Source organism: Schistocerca nitens, chromosome 6 (genome assembly GCF_023898315.1).
Source record: "Schistocerca nitens isolate TAMUIC-IGC-003100 chromosome 6, iqSchNite1.1, whole genome shotgun sequence".
NCBI classification, from domain to species: domain Eukaryota; kingdom Metazoa; phylum Arthropoda; class Insecta; order Orthoptera; family Acrididae; genus Schistocerca; species Schistocerca nitens.
In genome coordinates, this window is record NC_064619.1 from 575541753 (window position 1) to 575566850 (window position 25098).

The following is a 25098-nucleotide window of genomic DNA, read 5'->3' on the forward strand; positions in this document are numbered from 1 at the left end:
CCCCTACTCATTTCAGTGCCGGTCATGGTACCTTTTCTGCCATTGATCTTTCTCTTTCTTCTCCCTCTCTCCTCCCTTCATTACACTGGTCACCACATGGCGACCTTTACCGAGCGAGGTGGCGTAGTGGTTAGACACTGGACTCGCATTCGGGAGGACGACGGTTCAATCCCGCGTCCGGCCATCCTGATTTAGGTTTTCCGTGATTTCCCTAAATCGCTCCAGGCAAATGCCGGGATGGTTCCTTTCAAAGGGCACGGCCGACTTCCTTCCCCATCCTTCCCTAATCCGATGAGACCGATGACCTCGCTGTCTGGTCTCCTTCCCCAAACCAACCAACCAACCATGGTGACCTTTGTGATAGTGACCATTTCCCGTTGATTATCACGCTCCCTTCCTGCTCCCCGATGGACAGGTTACCTCGTTGGTCTTTCCACCGCGCCGATTGGCCTCTATACACTGCATAGGTTGAGTTTTCTCCCTCTTTGTCGGGTTGTATTGATGACGTCCTCCGTGACGTGTCTGACGCGATTGTTCGCGCTGCTAACCTTGCTGTCCCGCGCTCCTCTGGACCACTTCGTCGCCGGCAAGTCCCGTGGTGGAGTACGGCCATTGCCATTGCCATTGCCATCCGTGATCGCCGTCGAGCTTTGCAACACTTTAAGAGGCACCCATCCGTCGCCAGCCTTACTACCTTTAAACGCCTTCGCGCTAAAGCCCGTTATTTAATCAAACAGAGCAAGCGGATATGTTGGGAACGATTCGTTTCTTCCCTTGGTTCCACTGTCCCTCTGTCACGGGTATGGGCTACACTTCGCTCTCTCCAAGGTTGCCATCGGCAGTCCACCCTCCCAGGCCTTCACCTCCCAGATGGCATTTGTACGGACCCATTAGTTCTCGCAGACCATCTTGCGACCCATTTTGCAGTGGCATCAGCGTCAGCCTCCTATCCAGCTGCTTTCCTTCATCAAAAACAGCAGGCTGAAGCTCTCACCTTATTGTTCACCACTTGTGAGTCAGAATCTTACAACGAACCTTTTACTGAATGGGAATTTCTTTCTGCTCTATCTTCTTCTCATGATACGGCCCCTGGCCCAGATTCCATTCATAACCAACTGCTTCAACATCTCAGTGCTCCACAACGGCAACATCTTCTTCGGGTGTTTAACCGTATCTGGCTCCAGAGTGACTTCCCTTCTCAGTGGAGGGATAGCATTGTGGTTCCTGTCCTTAAGCCTGGTAAGAACCCCCTATCTGTTGACAGCTATCGGCCAATTAGTTTGACCAATGTTGTTTGTAAGTTAACGGATGGTAGCCCGTCGGCTCAATTGGGTCCTCGAATCTCGGGATCTATTGTCCCCTTACCAGTGTGGCTTTCGAGAGGGACGATCTCCAATCGATCATTTACTTCGCTTGGAATCCGCAGTTCGGCAGGCTTTTTCCCAGCGCCACCATTTGGTTGCAGTGTTTTTTGACCTTCGCAAGGCCTATGACACGGCCTGGCGCCATCACATCTTACTAACCCTTCATCAGTGGGGTCTTCGGGGCCCACTCCCGATTTTTATCCGCCAGTTCCTGATCCATCGGTCATTCAGAGTTCGAGTTGGTACTGCTTTTAGTTCTCCACGGACCCAGGAGACGGGCATCCCACAGGGTTCTGTCTTGAGTGTCCTTCTTTTCCTCATTGCTATCGATGGACTTGTGGCCTCTGTCGGTCCCTTGGTCGCCCCTGCCCTGTATGTGGATGATTTCTGCATTTGGGTTAGTTCCTCCTCGATGGCATCTGCAGAACTGCAGCTCCAGGTGGCTATACGGCGTGCCTCTGCATGGACCCTCTCACACGGGTTTCAATTCTCTCCTTTAAAATCGCGGGTGGTCCACTTCTGTCGCCGTACTACGGTCCACCCTGATCCAGAGCTCTATCTCGCTGCGCAACGATTGCCTGTGGTTCCACGGTTTCGTTTCCTGGGTCTTCTTTTCGACAACAAGCTCACTTGGCTGCCCCATATCAGACTCCTGAAGGTAGGATGTTTCCGTAAACTCAATGTCCTTCGCTTCCTTGCCCACTCCTCTTGGGGTGCGGACCGTTCCCTCCTCCTCCGTCTTTATCGTGCTCTAGTTCTGTCTCGTTTGGACTATGGTTGTCAAGTTTATGGTTCAGCTGCTCCTTCCACACTGCACGTGCTGGATCCAGTCCACCATCGTGGTATCCGTATGGCCACCGGTGCCTTCCCTACTAGCCCTGTTGATAGTCTCCTGGTTGAAGCTGGGATCCCCCCCCCCCCCCTTTCTGTTCGGCGGTCCCAGCTTCTGGTGTCTTATGCCCTCACTATCCGTTCTTCTCCCACTCATCCTTCCTATTCTATCCTGTTCCCAGACCATGGACGTCGCCCACCCGACTCCCGCCCTCGGGCGGGTTTACCGGTTGGGCTGCGCCTTGCGTCTCTTTACCGTGATTTTCAGCTTCCTTCTTTGTCCTGTCTTCCTCACTCCCTCCCCTCCACCCCTCCTTGGTTAGTTCCTCGGCCTCGAATTCGGATAGATCTCTGCCGCGGTCCGAAACATTCCATGCCCCCGGTGATGTTCCGTTCCTTTTTCCGCCAAATGTTATGGGAGTTTCGGGATGCTGTTGTTTTTTACACTGATGGCTCTAAATCTGCTGATCATGTTGGGTATGCCTTCACGTCCTCTGTTGAACGGAAAATCATCTGCTGCCACCTACATGTGGGGTGTTTACTGCGGAATTGATGGCAATTTCCCGGGCCCTTACCTTTATTAAACAATCCCAACACAACCGCGTTTTGTTATGTACGGACTCGATGAGTGGCCTTCTTGCTATTGACCGGTGTTTTTCGCGCCATCCCTTGGTCTCTGCCATCCATGACCATCTCGCTGATATTCACCGTGCTGCTTGTTCCATTGACTTCCTATGGGTCCCTGGCCATGTGGGTATCCCGGGAAATGAGCTCGCTGATCGTTTGGCTGGGGGAGCAGTTACTTACCCCCCATTTTCTGTAACCCCTCCTGCAGCGGATTTACGGCTTCACATCAAATCCCACTTCGCACAGTCATGGGCCAATTCTTGGGAGGCTACTCCACTGTCTAATAAACTTCGTGCAATTAAGGTGACACCAGGCCCATGGTGTTCTTCCTTTCGCCTCTCCTGAAAGGAATCAACCACACTGTGTCGTCTCCGCATTGGCCATACCAGGCTGACCCATGGTTTTCTTTTGCGTGATGAGCCACCCCCGCTATGTGGTTGTGGAGCCCTCCAGTCAGTGGCCCACATTTTGGTTGAATGCCCCCTTCTTTTGGCTCTGTGTGCTAAGTACAGACTCCCTCACACTTTACCTTTGATGTTGGCTGACGATTCCTGGATGGTCTCTCTGGTTCTCGGTTTCCTCTGGGAGAGTGGTTTTTATTCTCAGTTTTAAGGTTTGTAATCTCTCTCTGGTGTTGGGGCAGGGCGGTGAGTTTTGGGTGTCTCCCACTGTAGGTAGTGTTCAGAGATTCCCGATTCACCTCCCTGACCGGAATCCTCTTTTCTTCCCCTTTTAATCTTTTTAACCCTTTTTTTAAGGCTTGGTTAGTCTTTCTATTCCCATACGTACTTTCTGCATTATAGCAGTTGTACCTTTTAAGTCACAGGTGGTCTTGCCTATGCTGCTTCAGCATAGTGTTGGGTTCGTTCTCTTGCCGACTTCCCTCATTTGTTTTTTACCAATGACAACGTGACTGCCCTTTTACGTTTTTCCCTTTTTCCGTTTTATTGTTCTGACTTTTCTGAGATGTCCCGTTAGCAGAATGGAGTATATTTGAAACAAGGGACTGATGACCTTGCTGTTTGGTCCCTTAAACCTCAAACAACCAACCAACCAACCAATACACATAGAGAACTGAGGCCGAGCATAGCTCAGCTAGCCTTAAATGAACTGGGGCCCGTGGTGGGCTCTGACAGTGATCTCTCTCTCTCTCTCTCTCTCTCTCTCTCTCTCTCTCTCTCTCTCTCTCTCCTGCACCCACCTTCCCGTGTCAAACCATATGGCAACACTGGTGACATCGGGACTGTTTCCATGTTTACTTCAGGCATGGGCATTGGTGATGGTGTTTGCAGTGCTGATGATATGGGTATCAGCAGTTGCTCAGAAATGGGTGATAGTCATTGACAATAGTGTTGGAAGCAGTTGAGGAATTGCTGGTTGGCTACTGAGGTCAGATACCCTTGCCCACACAGCAGTGGAGAATCGGCATGGCACCCAATGTGGATGGGCTCGGAGGTAATGGTGTGACATCGGGGGGACACCTGGCCATCAACATGAAGGTGAAGGGCTGATCATGGTGCCTTGAGCTTCTGTACAGATGTCGCAGATGCTGTCCCCAGCACCTGGACTCCATTTAGGGCTACATCCAAAATGGTGCACCTAGACATCCACACCCTGCTGGTAGAGGCATGGCGGCTGCACAGGTTGATATCCAGATGGAGGACACAGTAGGTGTGGCAGTGTCTGCAGCTAGTGACCATGGAGTAGTGCCACTGGACTCTTCTTGCTGAACAGTGTGAAACGGTGCAAGGAGAGAAACCAACTTAAGGCAGTGTTCTATAAAGAACTGGCAACATACAGGCTGTGACAGTGGCAGTTGTGGATGTGGAAAAACAACAAATGACATATGAAAAATGAGAATATTTGTCAGAGACCAACAGCCAGTAAGTGTAGAGAAAGGGGCCAGTGGAATCCACATATATACTGTCCCATGTATGCAATGGCGTGGGCTAAGGAGACAACCACCCCAGGGAACTGCTTGGTGCATAGCACACTGTGAACAGGAGGCAACCAGACAGGTAATGCCACCTCCAAGCCGGACCAAAATGTGTTGACGGGCCAACGCTTTTGTGCACGATACACCCCAATGATCCGCATGTAATAAATGGAGGACCTCCGAGCAGTGCACTGAGGGGATCACTACCTGAGGGACCATTTGATCTGCATATAAAGCAAAACACCATCCACAACCGAGAATCGATGTTGAAAGATGTAGTAATTACAGAGGGGGTAGGATGCACGAGAAGGTGGCAAATCTGGCCAACCATCTTATACAAATGTTATAACCTTCTGAAAAACGGGATCCAAAGCTACAGCCTTTGTTATCCATATTCTAGTGACAACCGTCTGCTATGCAGCGACATCAATGTGGAAATAAAGCAATTCGCCCCGATCAGCTCTCGAGTCCGGACCGGCCGGCAAGTGGGTCAAAGCATCGGCATTTGCATGTTGATTCGTTGGGCAGAAATGAATCTCGTAGTTGTGACGCAAAACAAAAAGAGCCCAACGTGGAATGTGATGTGCCACTTTATCTGGTAATGACCTAGATGCACTGGATAAGTAAAACAATGGTTTGCGATCAGTGACCGGGTGAAATTTGATACCGTAGAGAAAAACATGGAATTTCTTCACAACATATACAATAGCCAAAGCTTCCTTTTCTATCTGAGAGTACCTAGTTTGAGGAGGAGTCAGTAATTTTTGAGGCATAAGCAGTTGGCCACCTGGAGCCATTGGGGTATCTATGAGCCAGCGCTGCCCCCAACCTGTACTGTGAAGAGTCCATTGCAAGGACCAAGTGGAGGCCTAGTTAGTACGTCACTAAGCAGTGCACAAACTGCAGCGTGGTCGTGAGGGTGGAACTGAGTCTCTCTGCGCAGCAACGTGTGCAACGGCTGCACATTATTGCTGCCCCGACAAAAATTTATGGTAATATGCGACTTTGTCTAGAAAAACTTGAAGTTTTTTGATTGACATAGGGGGTGGAAGTGATGCAATAGCAGAAACACAGCAGTATAGGGGTTTGAGACCCTCCCAACAAACTTCAAATCCACGATAAATAATAGGAGATTGAAAAAATTGACATTTTTCTAAATTGCACTTAAACCTAACTACTTGGAGGGAGGTTTTGCAAATTTTCCTCAGTGGAGCCACCAGAATCTAGAATATCGTACAGATAATTTGCACAACCCATCACAGATGCTGTAAGTTGTTCCAGAATGCATTGACAAATAGTGGGAATGCTGGGGACTCCAAAAGGCAACTGCAAATATTGGTACAGTCCAAAAGGGGTATTGACAACTAACATATGTTGTGACTCTGTATCTAAAGGGAGTAATACATAGGCATCGAACAGGTCAATTTTTGAAAAATATTGACATGTGATAACTTCACAAATAGTTTACCCAGGTGCGTTATTGGTTATGTATCCACTGTAGATTGTGCCTTCACTGAAACTTTAAAATCACTGCAGAAGTACTATAAATAAGGGGATAGACCTTTCACTTGACACAATAGGCCGAATAACACCGGATTCCTTGAAGTGATCTAAATCATCTTTGACTTGTTCCACAAGTGCCACTGGAGGCAGATGGGCCCAGAAGAAATGAGGCCGAGCAAAAGGTTTTATAGTAATGTGCACCTCAAAATTGTTGGCACTCCCAAATCAATGAGAGAACAATGGAAAAAACTTGGACTGTAATGCATCTAACTGTGTTTATGGCACTTGTTCAGACACTAAATCACTTCATCTGAAATGGTAAAACCAAACAACTTAAAAGCGTTTAATTCAAAAAGATTCTCCATATGTGTGTTATCTACAACAAAAAATGTAAGTGACCGGTCTACTGACTTGTAGGTCACTGGAGCACAGAATTGGCTGAGAATAGGAATACTCTGTTCATTGTAATTTACTAACTTCCGTGACACAGGAAGAAGCAGAGGGTAGCCCAAGTCCGTATGAGTTTAACAAGGTTACTGCAGATCCTGTATCCACTTGCATGTGCAGAACTTTGTGAAAAACCATAACATCAATGAAAAGCTTGTTTGGCACAATGGAAATAGAAATACAATGTTTACATCATATCTGCATCTGGATTGCTGTGCTGAAGTTTTGCATTACAAACAGAAACAATGTGACATTTTTTGTTGCAATTATGACAGGTAAACCAGTATTTTGGGCAGGACAGAAGCATGGAACTTGTACGTTGCTGTTTACTGGCCTGTTTACTGTGTTGGTGCAGCTGCTGGGAGTGAGGCCGGCCACCTTGACACTGTGATCATATGTGGACTGCTGCAACCACGTCTTCCCCTTGCGAACTATCTGAAGCTTGGTGTGAAAGAGAGTGTTGGATTTCTGATACCTCACACCAATACTCAGTTTGGTTACCTGCAGCTTGCAACATCTTGAACAACTGTGCAGTAGCTAAAACCTTGGAGAATGGATTTACACACTGGAGGGCATGCTCTTGTGCCTCATGATCTGGAGCTAACTGAATGATATCATCTTTCACCATCTGATCAGCATACGGCTTTTTGTGCACATCGGACACAAAATAATGGCAACAACTTAATCCACGGAGCTCAGCAACCCATGCTCAGTAGGATTGATGTGGTTCCTTTCTACAGTGGTAAAACTCAAGTCAGGATGCAATAACATGGGTATGCTTACAGTAGTATTTTGAAAGTAGTTCACACAGACATAGGACTTAATACATTCTTGTTGATATCCATGAAAGGAACAAGGCACAACATAAAATAGCTCCAGTAATCCCAAAAGCTTGACAGTGTTCTTGCAGACGTTTCTCTTATGTGTACCATTCATCAATGGACTCATCGTACATAGAAAAGGGAGGCAGATAAACAATGGGGGCCATGGAGGGCAAAACAGCAGATGACACAGACTGAGGAGCATACTGACTAGACAAAACAGAAGCTGCTGACTAGACAAAACAGTAGGCAATGATTGAATTACATGAGTTTGATTGTACCGTGCTTGTGATTGGTGGTGCAATGCTGTAGCGAATGATTCTTCCTGTTTGACCAACTAACATAAAATGTCCTCCGTAACACCATTAGTCATCATGAGAAAAAATGGAGAACCAACTAGAGTAGAAATCTGCGTGGAGAGCAGGACCACACTCATCGCCAGTTGTGATGTAATTATCGCACGCGCGCCCACACAGTCTGAGACATCCTCTGCGGAAGAAATAATACTGCTGCATGTGCGGCCTTTTGAAAGTACCGTCACTGCAATAACTCCTACATCAAGATAGTCCTTTACTTTCCTGACCTATTTGCCTCTTCTATCTAAAAATTGAATTACGGTGGTCACAGTGAGCAACTCTACTGAACAACTGTCTTGATTCTGATATCTTGTATCTATTTGTAAATGGTGACCACTTAAGTCTGATTTTTATAAAGAGAATGGTTTACTCTTCTGTCCCTGTAGTAGATGCCCAATATCCAAGAACTAAAATAATTTTATTCCATTTCTCTTTATCAAAAGCCTTCTCCAATTCTATGAATTCCATTTATGTGCCCTTGTTTTTCTCAAATATGCCCTCTATCACTACCCTCAGTACTAAAAGAGCTTCCTGGATGCCATTGCTGCTTGTAATACCAAACTGATCCTATCCTTACTTTCATTTTTACCATCCGTCCTCCACTGAAGTACTCTTGAGAGTATTTTTGTTACATGTGACACTGCACACATCTATATGCTTTTACTTCCCTTTATTCATTACAAAATCTCTTGGGATTTTTCCAGTTCCATAAATTTTATTCACAGGCTTGTATAGTTGCTGTTCTGCCCCGTGGCCTGAAGTCCACAGGAATTTTGTTAGCATTTCATCAGTCTGTGGGCATTTATTTCTTCTGAGTTCATGCAAATTATTTTGAAATTCAGAAATTTGCTGTCACATCTCCCTCTTTCATCTTCTTGCATCCTGTCCTTATTTTCACTTGGCCTAATTTCTCCTGGCAACTATATAGATTCTCCTAGTTTTCTTCCCATCTTATGACCTTATTTTCTGTTTCCATTACTGAAATACTATTTTCATTTCAAATCATTTTATTACTTATTCTGTCATCTCTAAAGTGACTGGTTATTAGTCTGTGTGCAGCATGTTTTGTATCTATCTCATGACATTCTTCCTCCATCCATTCTTATAGAACTTTTCTACATTTCTGGATAACTTCATGTCCAAGTGCCCTATGTTTTAGCTGTTGACAGTCAACAATTGACATTTTCATTGTTCCTTTAGAGTTCTAGTTCCAGATCAGTTTATCAATGGCTGCCTCTTTTCTGCTATTTTCAGTCCCAGTACTTTTTCAGCAATGTAGGAAAAGATAGATTGCTGCTTATTGTAAAAAAGACATGTTACTTATTGCAAAAAAAAGACATGTTAAGTTGCAGACAGGCACAGTTAAAGGACACTTTCATAAAGCTTTCAGCCACAGCTGTCATCAGCAAAAGAGAAACACATGCCATTCATACTCACAAGCAAGCACACCTTGTACATATATGACCACCAGCTCAGGCAGTGCAGGCTGGAATGCCTTTTTTCACTTTTCACTTGCATTTACATATCTTTTAAGACCATTCCATTGGCTCTCCACACCAAACTCTGTGAAAAGTCATTATTTATTTTGTCTCACATTCTTTCATAGTAACCTAAATTTGTAAGGAAAAGGAAGATTGCTGCTTACTATAAAGATGACATGTTAAGTTGCAGACAGGCACAACTAAAATACAATGTGTAAGTACCTTTAGTTGTGCTTTTCTGCAACTTAACAAGTTATTTTTAAGGTAAGTAGCAAAGTATCTTTTCCTTACGTTGTTGTTATTCCGTACTGGGGTTAACATCGTTTAACCTGTGTTTGTGGTTCTTTCTTAACTATTTGAATGTCAACTGGTACTTCCTTCTTAATTGGTTATGGTTGCTACCAGTTGTCAATACTTGGATAACTTTTAAAGTCCTTAACATTATGCTTGAATCTTTTTTTCCCAAGAATAGTCAATTTGTTACCTTCTTTGACTCTCTGACATCTTCCATGTATATTTCTTGCTCAGGAGGTTCTCAAAATGTGCATGTGCAATGACCGAGTCATGTCCAGCATAGAATTAAATTAACCCTTCTTGCTGATGCCAAGCTCATCTGTTATTTTTGATCTTTAGCTTAACTTTTCTGTGGCTCAGGGGTTAAACATGAGACTGCTGATTGAAATGTTTGGAATTTGATATCTGGTCAGTACTAGAATTTTCATGTGTTATTTATCAATTCTTTGACCTCTGGCAACGTTTGTTAATATGAAAACTACCAAATTGCACCAAAGTCTGGAGTCCACATTAAACTGTAGGTCCCTCAATAACTGGCTGGGCAAGACAGTTAAAAAGTGGGAAAAAGTCAGTAGTATACCACCTCCAATAGGACCATGCAGAGTGAAGGACTGTGGTGTTTAAAACAGTGTCCGTGTTAATGTCTGTAATACCTTACCTTCACCTGTGATTGTATTCCAGATTCCAATTGTGATTTACATTCAACATCAATGTTCTTTCTATTTGCTGCATATAACGTTTTACCTTGTTGTCAGTTTCCCTCTTCATTATTTTCCCTACTCTGCTCATCATTCTGACCCATTATGAATAATACTACGATACTAACTCCAAAATGCCGCCTCTTTTGGCCGCCACATCTCACTGATTTCTAGAATATCTACTTGCATCCTTACCATTTCTATATGTTCTGTGGTCACAGTTTGTGTTGAAGTACCTGCTCATCATTGCCCTACTCTCCTCTATCCATTGTTTCACATACACATACTTTTGCTGCAGCAGGATCTTCCAAAATGTCAAACCCATTTCCTTGAGACCAATCATCATGTTCCAGCAGAAGTCATACCTTTGCTGTTCTCCTGCACTCTGATGTTGATGAGACATATTTGGACCTATTTTCACTTTTGCACTGCATTGGACAGCTCTTCACTTGCTGATGTCTCTTATTACAGAACTTTCTGGTTACACAAGAGGTGTTGCTGGACCTACATTAAGACAATCTCTATTCCATTTTAATCACTTGCTGCTGGTACACTTTTCAATAAATTGTCCAAGTTTGTATACACCTTTCTTTCTAAATTTTTACAGATGCTGGTATATTTCATATGTTTATTGGTGTTGCATTGTGTTAACATTAAATCAGAACTGTGTGCAAGTATAATTTTCAATGAAAGCTATTGTTCGCGGTATTTGAAAATTAAAATGTCAGACATAAACACTTAACTGTTACTCATTATCATAATGATTACTGGTTACAAGTTGAAAATATTTATTTACTTTCATACTGTTTGCAGGTAAAATGTGAAAATCAAATTTTATTGATAGGTGTAGTCTTACATATTGTTAGCCTGGGATCCAGCAGCTTCATTGAAGAAGAGCACCAAATATGGTACTTTTTGTGGAGCACTTTGGCACTTGCAAAATTGTATGAGTGTATTGTATCCTACACTTCAAAAATGGGAAGCTGTTCATGTGAGAATGTAACAAAACAGAAAATGAAACAATTAGTCTGCAGATGGTTATTAGCAGTCACATTCCATTGCATACTCAGAAAATTAAATCAAACTGGTGACAAATGGGCGCATTTGCCAGATATTGGAGACTGGCTGACACTTGATGAAAATAAGACATTCTTATCTGGTGTACTTTTACTTGGTAAGTAAATTATTTTTTTTTTTTTCACTTTCTTGAGTATCAGAATGACTCTCACAATAACTGCAATAGTGCAGTCTATTTTGACACTGAATTGTCCCTTTCTATGGCCTCTCAGTTTGACTGCATTCTTCAGTTTTTTATAGTTTTCGTTATCCTCTATTATTCTGTAAATGCTGAAATTCTATAGCACAAATTGACATCGGATAACCAACAAGAGAAAAATGTCCTTTTGTCCCGTCTGTGACAGTGTCAGGCTATTTGACAGTGTTCATCATCCGGCTTTGAAGGTAAACTACAATGTTTTGTTATTGATTGTACCTGGCTTGTATGTTCGAAGTCATGGTAGCTAGAATACGTGGTAAGAATTATAGGGTGTGTGGAAGCTGTAATGCTGATGACAGCTAATCCAGCCAAGGGTCAGAAGCCACCAATGCCATAATGTATTGTGCCGTCATTTCATATTTCAGCGAATACAAGGCTGTCTACATGAATGTGAATTCTGATGATTAAGTGCAAAGTTACAATACAGTGATCAGTATGTTGAGCGGTTCTGGGAGTATGTTTTCAATTGTTTACAGTAAACAATCATTTTGATGCTTGGTATTATGGAAAGGATTTGAAAAACTAAATTTGTTGAATTTTCCTCCAAAACACAAGTTGAAGTCTTTCCAGCTCTGTATCATCCATCCCACTGAATTGATGTAGGTGGCGATAATGAGCCTAATAATGAGAGAAAAAATTGGACACGAGAAGAATTTACCGCAATGAAATAGAAGAGATTTTAAAGGTAGATACATTAGCTGCTAATGAAGAAACTACTAGGAGAGAAAGCATTAAATGTGAAAGCAAATAAAGCTGTAAATGTAATGTTGCACATTTCTACCAATAGTTAGAAATCATAGAGAAGGAAATGAAAGAATTTCAGCAAAAGAATACAGCTTCATAGAATTATGTTTCTCACTGTAATGTTAAGTAATTTACAATAAAAAAATTTCAGATAGTGATTGAGATTTCTTTCTCTGACTGTCCAAAAGGTATCAATTGTGAGAGCTAAAAATTGTATGTCATATGTCTTACAAAATTTTATGTTTTTAAGTAAAGGAAAATTTATTTGTTTAACTGATAAATAAGTTTTTAATAATAATAATTTTTGTAAACCCTTGTCACCAGTTTTGTACAGGCCTCGTCGCTACTGCTCTGGAGGCCGAGTTTGTGAGTTCGTGAAATATCTTCTGGTGCAGTACACCACTAAGACAGTTTCTCCCTGCCACTATTTTACAGCTGTGCCCCAGGGTCAGGTAACAGGATAGAAGAACAAAGGTTCTAAACACTCCAACAGATTAGTAACAAAGTCACACAAATGAGTTAAAAAGGTTTACTTATCTTTGTGAATCGTTGAATAATGAAGTCTGCAACACTGCTTGTAATATAACACAAAAAAGGCCCTCAGTGGCTAAGTGCAAATAATCATAGGTAAACTTCACAGTACAGCAAATGCAATTTACAACTGCTGTCTGTTCACTTCTAAGAGTTCACTAAATAATGTACCCTGTCTAAGTCAGCCCTGAATGATGATCTATAACCGAGTGCATGAGAGCTGCTCTTCTGTCTTCTGAGCATTGGCGGATTGTACTCAGCCGGTAATTGGCCAAGGCGAAGTCGATATCTTTATCCTCAGCGCCGCCCGTGGAGCTGATGGGACTCACGCAAGTGGCAAGTATCTATGGCACTGGCACCAGCTCACATCTTTGTGCCTGTGGTGCTTTTGCACTGGCTATCTTGGTCAGACAATGCAGCAATGATGATGATGATGATGATGAAGATAATCTGTGACATGAAAACTCCTGATAGTATTCACAATTCTGTGGGAGTTAAATTTGGATCCTAAGGTATGGTTAAATGGAAAATGTGTAAGGTTAGGTTATGACCTTCAATACCCTTAAATTCTGAACTTATATCTCTTGAATTGCCATTCTGCCAAAATGTGTACTTCTGATGGATGACTTCTCTTCTGCAGTTGTATCTCTGCTGAAAACTTGAAAGTGTCTTGAACTTTCTACCAGTTAATGGAAAACATTTCTTCTCATATAAGATTATATCGATACATAGAGTACTGAAACACCTCATACGTTGAATACAATATGAGTTATTACTTGCCCTCAGTACAAGCTGACTGACAATTCTTTCTAGAATGACTGCTCAGCTTTATCTCTTGCTCCCATGACATAATATTGATTGTCATGGTAGCTCTATGGTGCATAGTGCAGTGCTGAGGCAGGACGAGGCTGTGTGGAATAAACTGTCAAGGTAGCAGCAGGTACCACAAAGTGTGATTAAGCATCTATCGTTGTCCCGTCTTGCATCAGCACCAGGTTACAGGCATAAACAAGATGAAACTTCCAAGCAATACACACATCTAAACTCACTATTCAAGCTAAAAAATACTGTCAAGGTGGCAATTATCTTTCATCAGTACTGTAGACATTGTGCGATAAATCACTTTACCAAAGTGATGTTACACCACAATGCACTGTGAGCCTTTTTTCTACTTAGCACAGTGCGGTGTGTGGTCAGCAGTGGTTTCACCACTCACAACACATCTGCTGGTGATACCTGTCATTTATTTTGGTATATGTGATATGGAGTCTTAATTGCCCCCCATGAACCATGGACCTTGCCGTTGGGGAGGCTTGCGTGCCTCAGCGATACAGATGGCCGTACCGTAGGTGCAACCACAACGGAGGGGTATCTGTTGAGAGGCCAGACAAACATGTGGTTCCTGAAGAGGGGCAGCAGCCTTTTCAGTAGTTGCAGGGGCAACAGTCTGGATGATTGACTGATCTGGCCTTGTAACATTAACCAAAACGGCCTTGCTGTGCTGGTACTGCGAACGGCTGAAAGCAAGGGGAAACTACAGCCGTAATTTTTCCCGAGGACATGCAGCTCTACTGTATGATTAAATGATGATGGCGTCCTCTTGGGTAAAATATTCCGGAGGTAAAATAGTCCCCCATTCGGATCTCCGGGCGGGGACTACTCAAGAGGACATCGTTATCAGGAGAAAGAAAACTGGCGTTCTACGGATCGGAGCGTGGAATGTCAGATCACTTAATCGGGCAGGTAGGTTAGAAAATTTAAAAAGGGAAATGGATAGGTTAAAGTTAGATATAGTGGGAATTAGTGAAGTTCGGTGGCAGGAGGAACAAGACTTTTGGTCAGGTGATTACAGGGTTATAAATACAAAATCAAATAGGGGTAATGCAGGAGTAGGTTTAATAATGAATAAAAAAATAGGAGTGCGGGTAAGCTACTACAAACAGCATAGTGAACGCATTATTGTGGCCAAGATAGACACAAAGCCCATGCCTACTACAGTAGTACAAGTTTATATGCCAACTAGCTCTGCAGATGATGAAGAAATAGATGAAATGTATGACGAGATAAAAGAAATTATTCAGGTAGTGAAGGGAGACGAAAATTTAATAGTCATGGGTGACTGGAATTCGTCAGTAGGAAAAGGGAGAGAAGGAAACATAGTAGGTGAATATGGATTGGGGGGAAGGAATGAAAGAGGAAGCCGCCTTGTAGAATTTTGCACAGAGCATAACTTAATCATAGCTAACACTTGGTTCAAGAATCATGAAAGGAGGCTGTATACATGGAAGAAGCCAGGAGATACTGACAGGTTTCAGATAGATTATATAGTGGTAAGACAGAGATTTAGGAACCAGGTTTTAAATTGTAAGACATTTCCAGGGGCAGATGTGGATTCTGACCATAATCTATTGGTTATGAACTGCAGATTGAAACTGAAGAAACTGCAAAAAGGTGGGAATTTAAGGAGATGGGACCTGGATAAACTGAAAGAACCAGAGGTTGTAGAGAGTTTCAGGGAGAGCATAAGGGAACAATTGACAGGAATGGGGGAAAGAAATACAGTAGAAGGAGAATGGGTAGCTCTGAGGGATGAAGTGGTGAAGGCAGCAGAGGATCAAGTAGGTAAAAAGACGAGGGCTAATAGAAATCCTTGGGTAACAGAAGAAATATTGAATTTAATTGATGAAAGGAGAAAATATAAAAATGCAGTAAATGAAGCAGGCAAAAAGGAATACAAACGTCTCAAAAATGAGATCGACAGGAAGTGCAAAATGGCTAAGCAGGGATGGCTAGAGGACAAATGTAAGGATGTAGAGGCTTGTCTCACTAGGGGTAAGATAGATACTGCCTACAGGAAAATTAAAGAGACCTTTGGAGAGAAGAGAACCACTTGTATGAATACCAAGAGCTCAGATGGAAACCCAGTTCTAAGCAAAGAAGGGAAGGTAGAAAGGTGGAAGGAGTATATAGAGGGTTTATACAAGGGAGATGTACTTGAGGACAATATTATGGAAATGGAAGAGGATGTAGATGAAGACGAAATGGGAGATAAGATACTGCGTGAAGAGTTTGACAGAGCACTGAAAGACCTGAGTCGAAACAAGGCCCCGGGAGTAGACAACATTCCACTAGAACTACTGATGGCCTCGGGAGAGCCAGTCATGACAAAACTCTACCATCTGGTGAGCACGATGTATGAGACAGGCGAAATACCCTCAGACTTCAAGAAGAATATAATAATTCCAATCCCAAAGAAAGCAGGTGTTGACAGATGTGAAAATTACCGAACTATCAGTTTAATAAGTCACAGCTGCAAAATACTAACGCGAATTCTTTAGAGACGAATGGAAAAACTGGTAGAAGCGGACCTCGGGGAAGATCAGTTTGGATTCCGTAGAAATGGAACACGTGAGGCAATACTAACCTTACGACTTATCTTGGAAGAAAGATTAAGAAAAGGCAAACCTACGTTTCTAGCATTTGTAGACTTAGAGAAAGCTTTTGACAATGTTGACTGGAATACTCTCTTTCAAATTCTGAAGGTGGCAGGGGTAAAATACAGGGAGCGAAAGGCTATTTACAATTTGTACAGAAACCAGATGGCAGTTATAAGAGTCGAGGGGCATGAAAGGGAAGCAGTGGTTGGGAAAGGAGTGAGACAGGGTTGTAGCCTCTCCCCGATGTTATTCAATCTGTATATTGAGCAAGCAGTAAAGGAAACAAAAGAAAAATTCGGAGTAGGTATTAAAATTCATGGAGAAGAAGTAAAAACTTTGAGGTTCGCCGATGACATTGTAATTCTGTCAGAGACAGCAAAGGACTTGGAAGAGCAGTTGAACGGAATGGACAGTGTCTTGAAAGGAGGATATAAGATGAACATCAACAAAAGCAAAACGAGGATAATGGAATGTAGTCAAATTAAGTCGGGTGATGCTGAGGGAATTAGATTAGGAAATGAGACACTTAAAGTAGTAAAGGAGTTTTGCTATTTAGGGAGTAAAATAACCGATGATGGTCGAAGTAGAGAGGATATAAAATGTAGACTGGCAATGGCAAGGAAAGCGTTTCTCAAGAAGAGAAATTTGTTAACATCGAGTATAGATTTAGGTGTCAGGAAGTCGTTTCTGAAAGTATTTGTATGGAGTGTAGCCATGTATGGAAGTGAGACATGGACGATAACTAGTTTGGACAAGAAGAGAATAGAAGCTTTCGAAATGTGGTGCTACAGAAGAATGCTGAAGATAAGGTGGGTAGATCACGTAACTAATGAGGAGGTATTGAATAGGATTGGAGAGAAGAGAAGTTTGTGGCACAACTTGACTAGAAGAAGGGATCGGTTGGTAGGACATGTTTTGAGGCATCAAGGGATCACAAATTTAGCATTGGAGGGCAGCGTGGAGGGTAAAAATCGTAGAGGGAGACCAAGAGATCGATACACTAAGCAGATTCAGAAGGATGTAGGTTGCAGTAGGTACTGGGAGATGAAGAAGCTTGCACAGGATAGAGTAGCATGGAGAGCTGCATCAAACCAGTCTCAGGACTGAAGACCACAACAACAACAACAGTACTGTAGACATTGTGCGATAAATCACTTTACCAAAGTGATGTTACACCACAATGCACTGTGAGCCTTTTTTCTACTTAGCACAGTGCGGTGTGTGGTCAGCAGTGGTTTCACCACTCACAACACATCTGCTGGTGATACCTGTCATTTATTTTGGTATATGTGATATGGAGTCTTAATTACATAACATGCAGTCAGATCAAACTTGGAACAGGGTATATCAAGCATGGTATCTTCCAGTGTTTAGTAGTTGCACTGCTCCTGTTGTGGGCTTACATAAATGATTTGACTGGGTCATTTATACAACAATTAAAAATTTTGTATGATGTACAAACAGGTTGATTATGCCTGGTTTAGGCATTTGTATTGCCTTCTGCCCACTTCATGTACTGCATTTTTATATTTTATCTTTTCATCAGTTAAGTTTAATATTTCAGTGTTTGCCCAAGGATTTCTGCAGGATCTGTCCTTGTGCCTAGATTTCCTCTCTGCTTTCATTATTTCATCTTTTAAAGCTACCCATTCTATTTGTATTGGATTTTCTTTCATTTCAGTTAGTTGTTGCCAACAATCTGATTATTTCAATGGTCCCATTTCCTTAATTTTCTTTTTTCTCAATTTCTGTAGCTTTAGTCTGCATTTCACAAGAAATAAATTATTGTCAGACTCCACATCTACTATTGGAAATATTTTGCAGTTTAAAACTTGTGCCACATATCAACCTGTGGCGTTAATTAACACCTATAATAGAATTAAGTGTTTGTTGATTTGCGAAAAGCTTGATGACATAACGTGTGATCACCATGAATAACTGTCTCACTGATGGTCAAGCAGCAGCTATATACTGCTAAAATACTGCCTGAAATTGTTTATCTGCAGCTGCCTAAGTCGTAATGTACAGTTATAGAAATATAGGATCGTGGCTGAACTGACATTAAGTTGCACAAGCAAAATCATGTTTCAGTATGAAACAAACCTGTAATCTGTGGTTAAGACATTTCTTTGCAATATCCCTTCTTCCAGGAGTGGTCAACTTGAAAGGCATACAGTTGAACTACTTTGAAGTTTGGAAGGCAGGACAACAAAGGTGCTTATTGATGCAAAGCTGTGAGGACAGGTCGTGAGTCATCCTTGGACAACTGTCAGCAGAGCAATTGCACACAAAATTAAAATGTCCCAGATTTGAGTTGCTAGTCCAGCACACTCTTTTAGCCTGCTAGAATTTTCAAATAATGTTTAGTACGACTGTTTATTCAGCTCCTCACAACAAAACCTTGAACTGGTACTGATGACTGCTTAATTGTGCACACAGTATTGAACAGTTATGAGTTATTTGATGCTGTAGGAGCACATCAGCTGTGTTCCCGAATTTGGCATAATAGTTCATTAGTTCTTAGTCACTCTTCAACCTGATCAAATTTTCAATAAGTCTGTGCTAGTAATGTTACAAATGAACCACTGAAATACTTTTGAATTCAAAGCACTTCATATGATCCAAATCTTAAGTTCAAAACACTACAGAACAATGTTAAAAGTCTGAGAGTGAGTATCTCAAAATACTTTAAAATCCATAATCAATTGGCGGCACTAATGAAAACTCGTGTCAACTTCTGTCATTCCAGAGCTGTCATTTGGAAAATTTCATAAGTATTGTTGTCACACTTAGTGACAGTGTCTAAGTCCTTAGAGTTTACAACCAGGATTCATTTCAAGTTCAGCTAACACTTGTGGCTTTATCACCATTCAGAGTGACAAGTCTGCTTCCTAGCTTCCACACAACTCATATCCACTACCCTCAGTAATAATACCGTCTCTCAGATTACACCAGTAAGCAATTTGTTTTACAACATTTAAACTAAACTGTACAAGCTACATTAAAACTAAACATTTATATTTTTTACATAGCGCAATGACTGATCTGTTAAATTTCGAGTGTGCAACCGCATAAACCCCTATTTCTGCTCCTAATATTTCAGCTGTAAACCTTCTGGACATTTTCAGAGTGAGCCAACACTCAAGCTACAGCATTCACTCCATCATGTTAAAACTGTTGACTAGGCCACTGTGGATGTGGCTGCAGGCACAAGCACAAGAGACAGTGATCAATGGCAAAGCAGTATGTATTAATTGTATCTGTGGCTATGTTGTTGAAGCATTCTGGGCTATTGCCATATCATTTGGAACTGCACTGTGGTGATGTCTTTGCAAGTTTATTAAAGAAAGTGTCGGATTCCATGATTTGTCCAAGTTGAAACTGCTATCTCTATTGATTAAATTCTTTGCCAAACAAATTTCACCTGCTTCTTTCACCACCGAGTCTATTGTCTGTGATTTTTCTGTTGTCTGCGAAAACCGACTGCAAGGAAGAAAACAAAATTACACATTGTTGTGTATACAATTTTTTTAATGATATATATAATAAGAAAGAATGTATAGAGTGGAAACAATTTGTCTGATTGAGAGAAAGAAAACAAACCGCAAATTTTCATAACAGAGTGCAGCACAGGGTTTTCTTTCTCAGAATCTGTTTTAACAGAATACTTGTACATTGTTGTTTAAAATTATGTAGCTCATGTCTGTCCAAATGTCTAATAGGGTATCATGCAAAAGTTTTAGGTAATTTGGTCAGTAACGTTTTGAGAATTTTGGTGACAGCGTACCTCCTTTATCTTATATATTAAAAAATTTGTAGCCTATATCAGTCTGAAGGTTTATTAGATTATTGTGTAAAAATTAGAAGTAAATTGGTCAAGAACTTACCAAGATTTTTGCTAAAAACCTCTCCCCTTTGTAAGTGTGTGTGTGTGTGTGTGTGTGTGTGTGTGTGTGTGTGTTAAAAAAATCCTGCCATATGAATGCATGAACATGTATTAAGAGTATCATGGAGAAATGTTAAGTCAAGAACTTTACAAGATTTTTGGTAACAACATTGATCTACGACTTGTCTTTGTATAGTAGCATAGATCACTACTCTTCTTATTGGCTCGATATGACCTGCCACGAGTTCCTCTGGTAACAACCTCTTCGTGTCAGAGTGGCACTTGCACCCTACATTCTCAGTGATTCAGTTACTTGTTGGATGCATTCTGGCCCCTATCTTCACCTTGAGTTTTTATCCTCTACAGCACCCTCTAATACCACAGAAGTTATTCCCTGATATTTTAACCCATATCCTATCACCCTGTCCCTTCTCTGTGTCAGTGTTTTCTATATTTTTTTTGTTCACAGATTCTGCAGAGAGCCTCTTCATTCCTTATCGTATCAGTGCAAATAAATTTCAACTTCGTTCTATAGTACCATATCTCAAATGCCTAAGTTCTCTTCTTTTCTAGTTTTCCACAGTCCATAATTCAATTTCATACAATAATGTGCTCCAAACGTACAGTCTGAGAAATTTTTTTCTGAGATTAAGGCTGATATTTGATACTAGCAGATGTCTCTTGGGCAGGAATGCCCTCTTTGCTTTAACACTTTGGCAACCAAGCCTGAGTGTAGTTTGGGCCATGGCACTGAGTTCAATGTACCACGTCTGAGTGTAGCTCGGGCCGCAATGTTTCATGTAGTGTGCAAGCCTCCTGTCGCTCAAAAACGACTCGTTTCGTGTGAGAACATTGTATAGGCGTCTGGCTGGCTCTCCCATGACAGGTGATGCCCTCTGTTGTCAGGTTCTAGAATTACTTGGAAATAAGCAGTAGCAAACCTGCTGTCACGCCAGACTGAGCCTTTGTGTGCTTGTGTGCGGTTTCATTCAGTTTTATCGCTGTCTGTGATCCTGCTACAAACATGTCAAGTTTATTGAGTGATCAAGAAATTTTAGTGGCACTGGAAGAAGAATTGATTGATTCTGGATCGGTGGGAGAAATATCTGAGTGGGAACAGTCTGAAGGAGATTTAAATTCAGGTATGTTACAGACTGATATAACTTGTCATCTCTAGTACTGTTGCTTCAGTTTCTGGCACTGCAATTACGAATAAGTTACGTTTTATTTGTCTTCATCTCATGTTTTTTTAGTTGAATCTGATAATGAATAAGCTGCTGTTCAAACAACTTCCAAGAGACAATGTTCCTCTGCTGTAACACAGTCCTCTGCACCAACACAGAAGAGGCAGCGGTCTTTGCAAACAAAATCAACAGATACTGATTTAGGTTGGAGGTTTGAGGACAAACAGCCTCCTTTGCCCATACTTATTCCATGAATTTTTTGCTCCCAAATTTTGATGATCTCATCAAGTACTTTGTTCAGCAGAAGTAGGGGTAGTCCATCACCTTATCTTACATTATGATAGTGAGTATAAATTTTTGGTTGCCCGATATTAATTGTCTAGTAAATTAGTTAGTTATCAGGGCTGCCCAGAAAGTAATTCCCATTTTCATGTAGCATGGGAAGTAGCTGGGGTGTAGTGGTGGTGGTGGTGGTGGTGGTGGTGGTGGTGGGGAATGGAACAGTTGCTACTCTTTAGCTTAGTGTGTGTAGAGTAGTTTTTCTGGCCTTTCTAATTTGTTATGATGCTGAAGAAGGGAATGTCTACTGAACAGAATCATGACCAATGGTGTAACAAGCATTTCCCCATGATAACTCTTAAACAAAGCCATAGGTAGTGGTGTGGTATCATCCTGGATAAAAAATAAAAGAAAACAAAGGGGCATGCTAAACTCGCTCTGTTAGAATGCTTATGTCTACCATTTTCTGAGATGTTAAAAGAATCTTGTTTGTGGATTTTAGGGAATGTGGAAGGACAGTCAGTTCTGTGCCATTAAGAAATCTGAGAAGAGCCATTACAAAACTAGTAGTGCAAGCTGTTGACTACCAATGTGTTTCTACATGCCACTGCTTAGCCACAATCTGTCTGGCAAACCAAGAACTTTTGAGTCTTCAAATGAGATGTTTTCGAACATCTACACTGTGACTCCAGGCTTTACTCAAAGTAATTTTAACCTCTTCTTAAACATGAAAATAAGCCTAGGCTCCCAACACTTGACTTAAGAAAACAAGAAGCTGTCAGAGGCTGTTATTATCTCAAGTAGCAGAATTTTATATAGAAGGCATTTATCAATTCAGTAAGTGATGTGATTGATATTTAAATTGTGACTGATGTTTAAATCTGAATTGTGATAAGTAGACAAGTAAGCTAAAGTGTAATTTCAAGATTTATCTAATAAATTTTCTTTGGCTATTACAGTATTATAGCCTAACAGAGAGTACTTTCTGGATAACACTTGTATTTATTTTAAAACTGTAACAACTCCAGAAATTTTCATCTGATCATTTAGCTCTGTAAACCAGATTTTTTTTCTCAGTTGTGTATCTGGTTTTATTGAGGTTCATATGATTCTGATAGTGATTACCAATATGAATTCTGTAGACTGCCAGTTTTCTGCTGTTCTTAGTATTAAACTATTTTTTTAATTAATGAATAGCATCCTATAATGAATGACATTACACATAGACATGTAAAGGCAGCTTTTAAAGCTCACTATTATGAGTTACAAAATTTTGAAGCTCACCATTAATAAAATTCCGAGTACACTTGTTCATTAGACTTTGACTAAAATATCCTGAAACTTGAGGTACTTATTTAGTTTCTGTGTCATTATGAAGTCTAACCATGTATTTCACAATAGTTTCCTGTGAACGTATATCTTGAAGGAGCTGGCTGGAGCACAGTGGATATATTTATCTTGTACCAGTTGCAAGCACTTGTCACTCAGCTGATGAACAGTCATCACTTTGTGTCTCTAATGGAGTAACATCACATTCTTCTTCACATTTTAAGTCTCTAAATTCAATGCCAAACTCTGGATCACCTTAGCCATACTTTTTGAAAGCATTGTCTGAATAATACAAGAGAGATGCCGAAAGAGTGCATTTTGATAACGAGAGTATCTAAAGCTGCACACATAATGACAGCTAGTGGCAACCATCTAAAGCAAGACATGACAGCTAAGCTACAAATGTAGGACCATATGCTCTCTATTGGCTGAACATGTAACTATCAGTGGTGAAATGGATGTAAGCGGGCTCGTATTTTTTTGAAGGTCAGTTCTTAAGTTGCCTGAGTATACTCAGGGTTTTAAGTATCTGCCAGAATAATAAAAATGAGATAATTTGGGGTTTTATGTTAAGGGGTTAATGTTGTCATAGCTATTGCTGGACTTGAAAACTCCCTTGCTTAACCAAGTAGCCACCTCTTTACCTGTATAGACAGATCCCTCTTTTGTATTTGTCATACTGACTGACTGAGATGCACACAACACTGATGATGGCCAGTTTACTACTGTATATTCCCACTCTGGTTGCGCCATTTGGCATGTCACTATATAATGTATCCGAAACATTCTGGTGTTTTCACTCCTCTTCCATGTACACAACTTTCTTTCATAACCAAGAGTTTGCAGTAATTAAACAGTTCTCTGTGCATGTTCCTCTTCCATTTTTCCTTCAGTATGTGTTGTTGTACTATTTTCCCATACCTTCCTTTTCTCATTATCGAATTCCAGTTCTCCATCTCAATTAAATTTTCAGCTCCCTAAAAGTACTGAAATTTTTTATCTCATCATATTTTTGCAATCTCTTCACAGTCTATGGAGCTAGTAGGGATGTAATGTGTCCACAAAAATTGACAATTTCACTGGTGCAACCAGAATTGGAGAAAATTGGTACTAGTTGAAAGAGATTCACGTGTGTTTGAATGCTGCCAATGTTATCTACACACTACTGATGTTTCCATGCCCATTACTGTCATTACTCACAGCACTTTGCCAAATTCTGTGAAAGTTCGAGTGTTGTGTGCATCTGCAGTGAAGGCATGTCTGAAAGAAGAAACACCACATATATAATTAATGTGAAGCTTGCCATTGATTCTTTCAGTGTAGGTGAACACCACACTCAAACTCTTACAGGAATCGGCGGATCATTGCGGGCAGTGAGGATAATGGGCAGGGGCACAATGTCAGTAGTATGTGGATGAGTTGAGAATTTGGGTCCGACAGTGGGTGTGCTACGGTGGTCCACGCAGTTGCGATGACCATTGTGTACGGATGGCTTAGTGGTCAGAGCATCTGCCTAGTGAGCAGGAGAACCGGGTTGTAATCCCAGTCTGGCACAAATTTTCAAAATTCCCCATTGATGTAAATCAATGCCCATTAGCAGCTAAATGTCATTAATTCCTTTGTGCCACAATTCATAGTGACTAGGACATCACATATATTACAGAATTGAATCACATTTACAAAGAACTTGGCATATGAGCCAACTTATCGGTATGACACTGCACCCTCTCTGGCCTGAATGTATGCACTGATTTGGTTGGGAAGGGTATCATAAAGTCATTGTACCCTCTCCTGAGACAAGCTGGCCCATATTGGTTGTAGTTTGTCCTTTATAACCCGGATACTGTCACTGGGGCGGAATTATTGCCTGAGCTGGTCCTACACATGTTCTTTCAAGGACAGATCTAGTAATGTTGCTGACCACAGGAGGACCTCAGCATCACCCAGACAATTCATAGAGGCATGTGCAGTGTGTGGATGAACATTGTCCTTTTGAAAAATGGCACCACATTACTGTCATTTCTCTCACTCACTACCAGCCTTGACCTGAAGTCACACACAGTGGCTTCCCCCA

General features: G+C 41.5%; 1 protein-coding gene across 2 annotated transcripts in view; it reads left to right on the top strand.

Moving 5' to 3' along the window:
• The window catches only part of LOC126262653 (GPI ethanolamine phosphate transferase 2), a 116605-nt gene that overhangs the window by 81606 nt on the left and 9901 nt on the right, over window positions 1–25098 (top strand). For both annotated transcript variants that reach the window (XM_049959422.1, XM_049959423.1), the window contains one exon: window positions 11172–11532. In XM_049959422.1, coding sequence (XP_049815379.1) covers window positions 11172–11532 — 361 coding nt within the window. The remainder of the gene's footprint in view (window positions 1–11171; window positions 11533–25098) is intronic.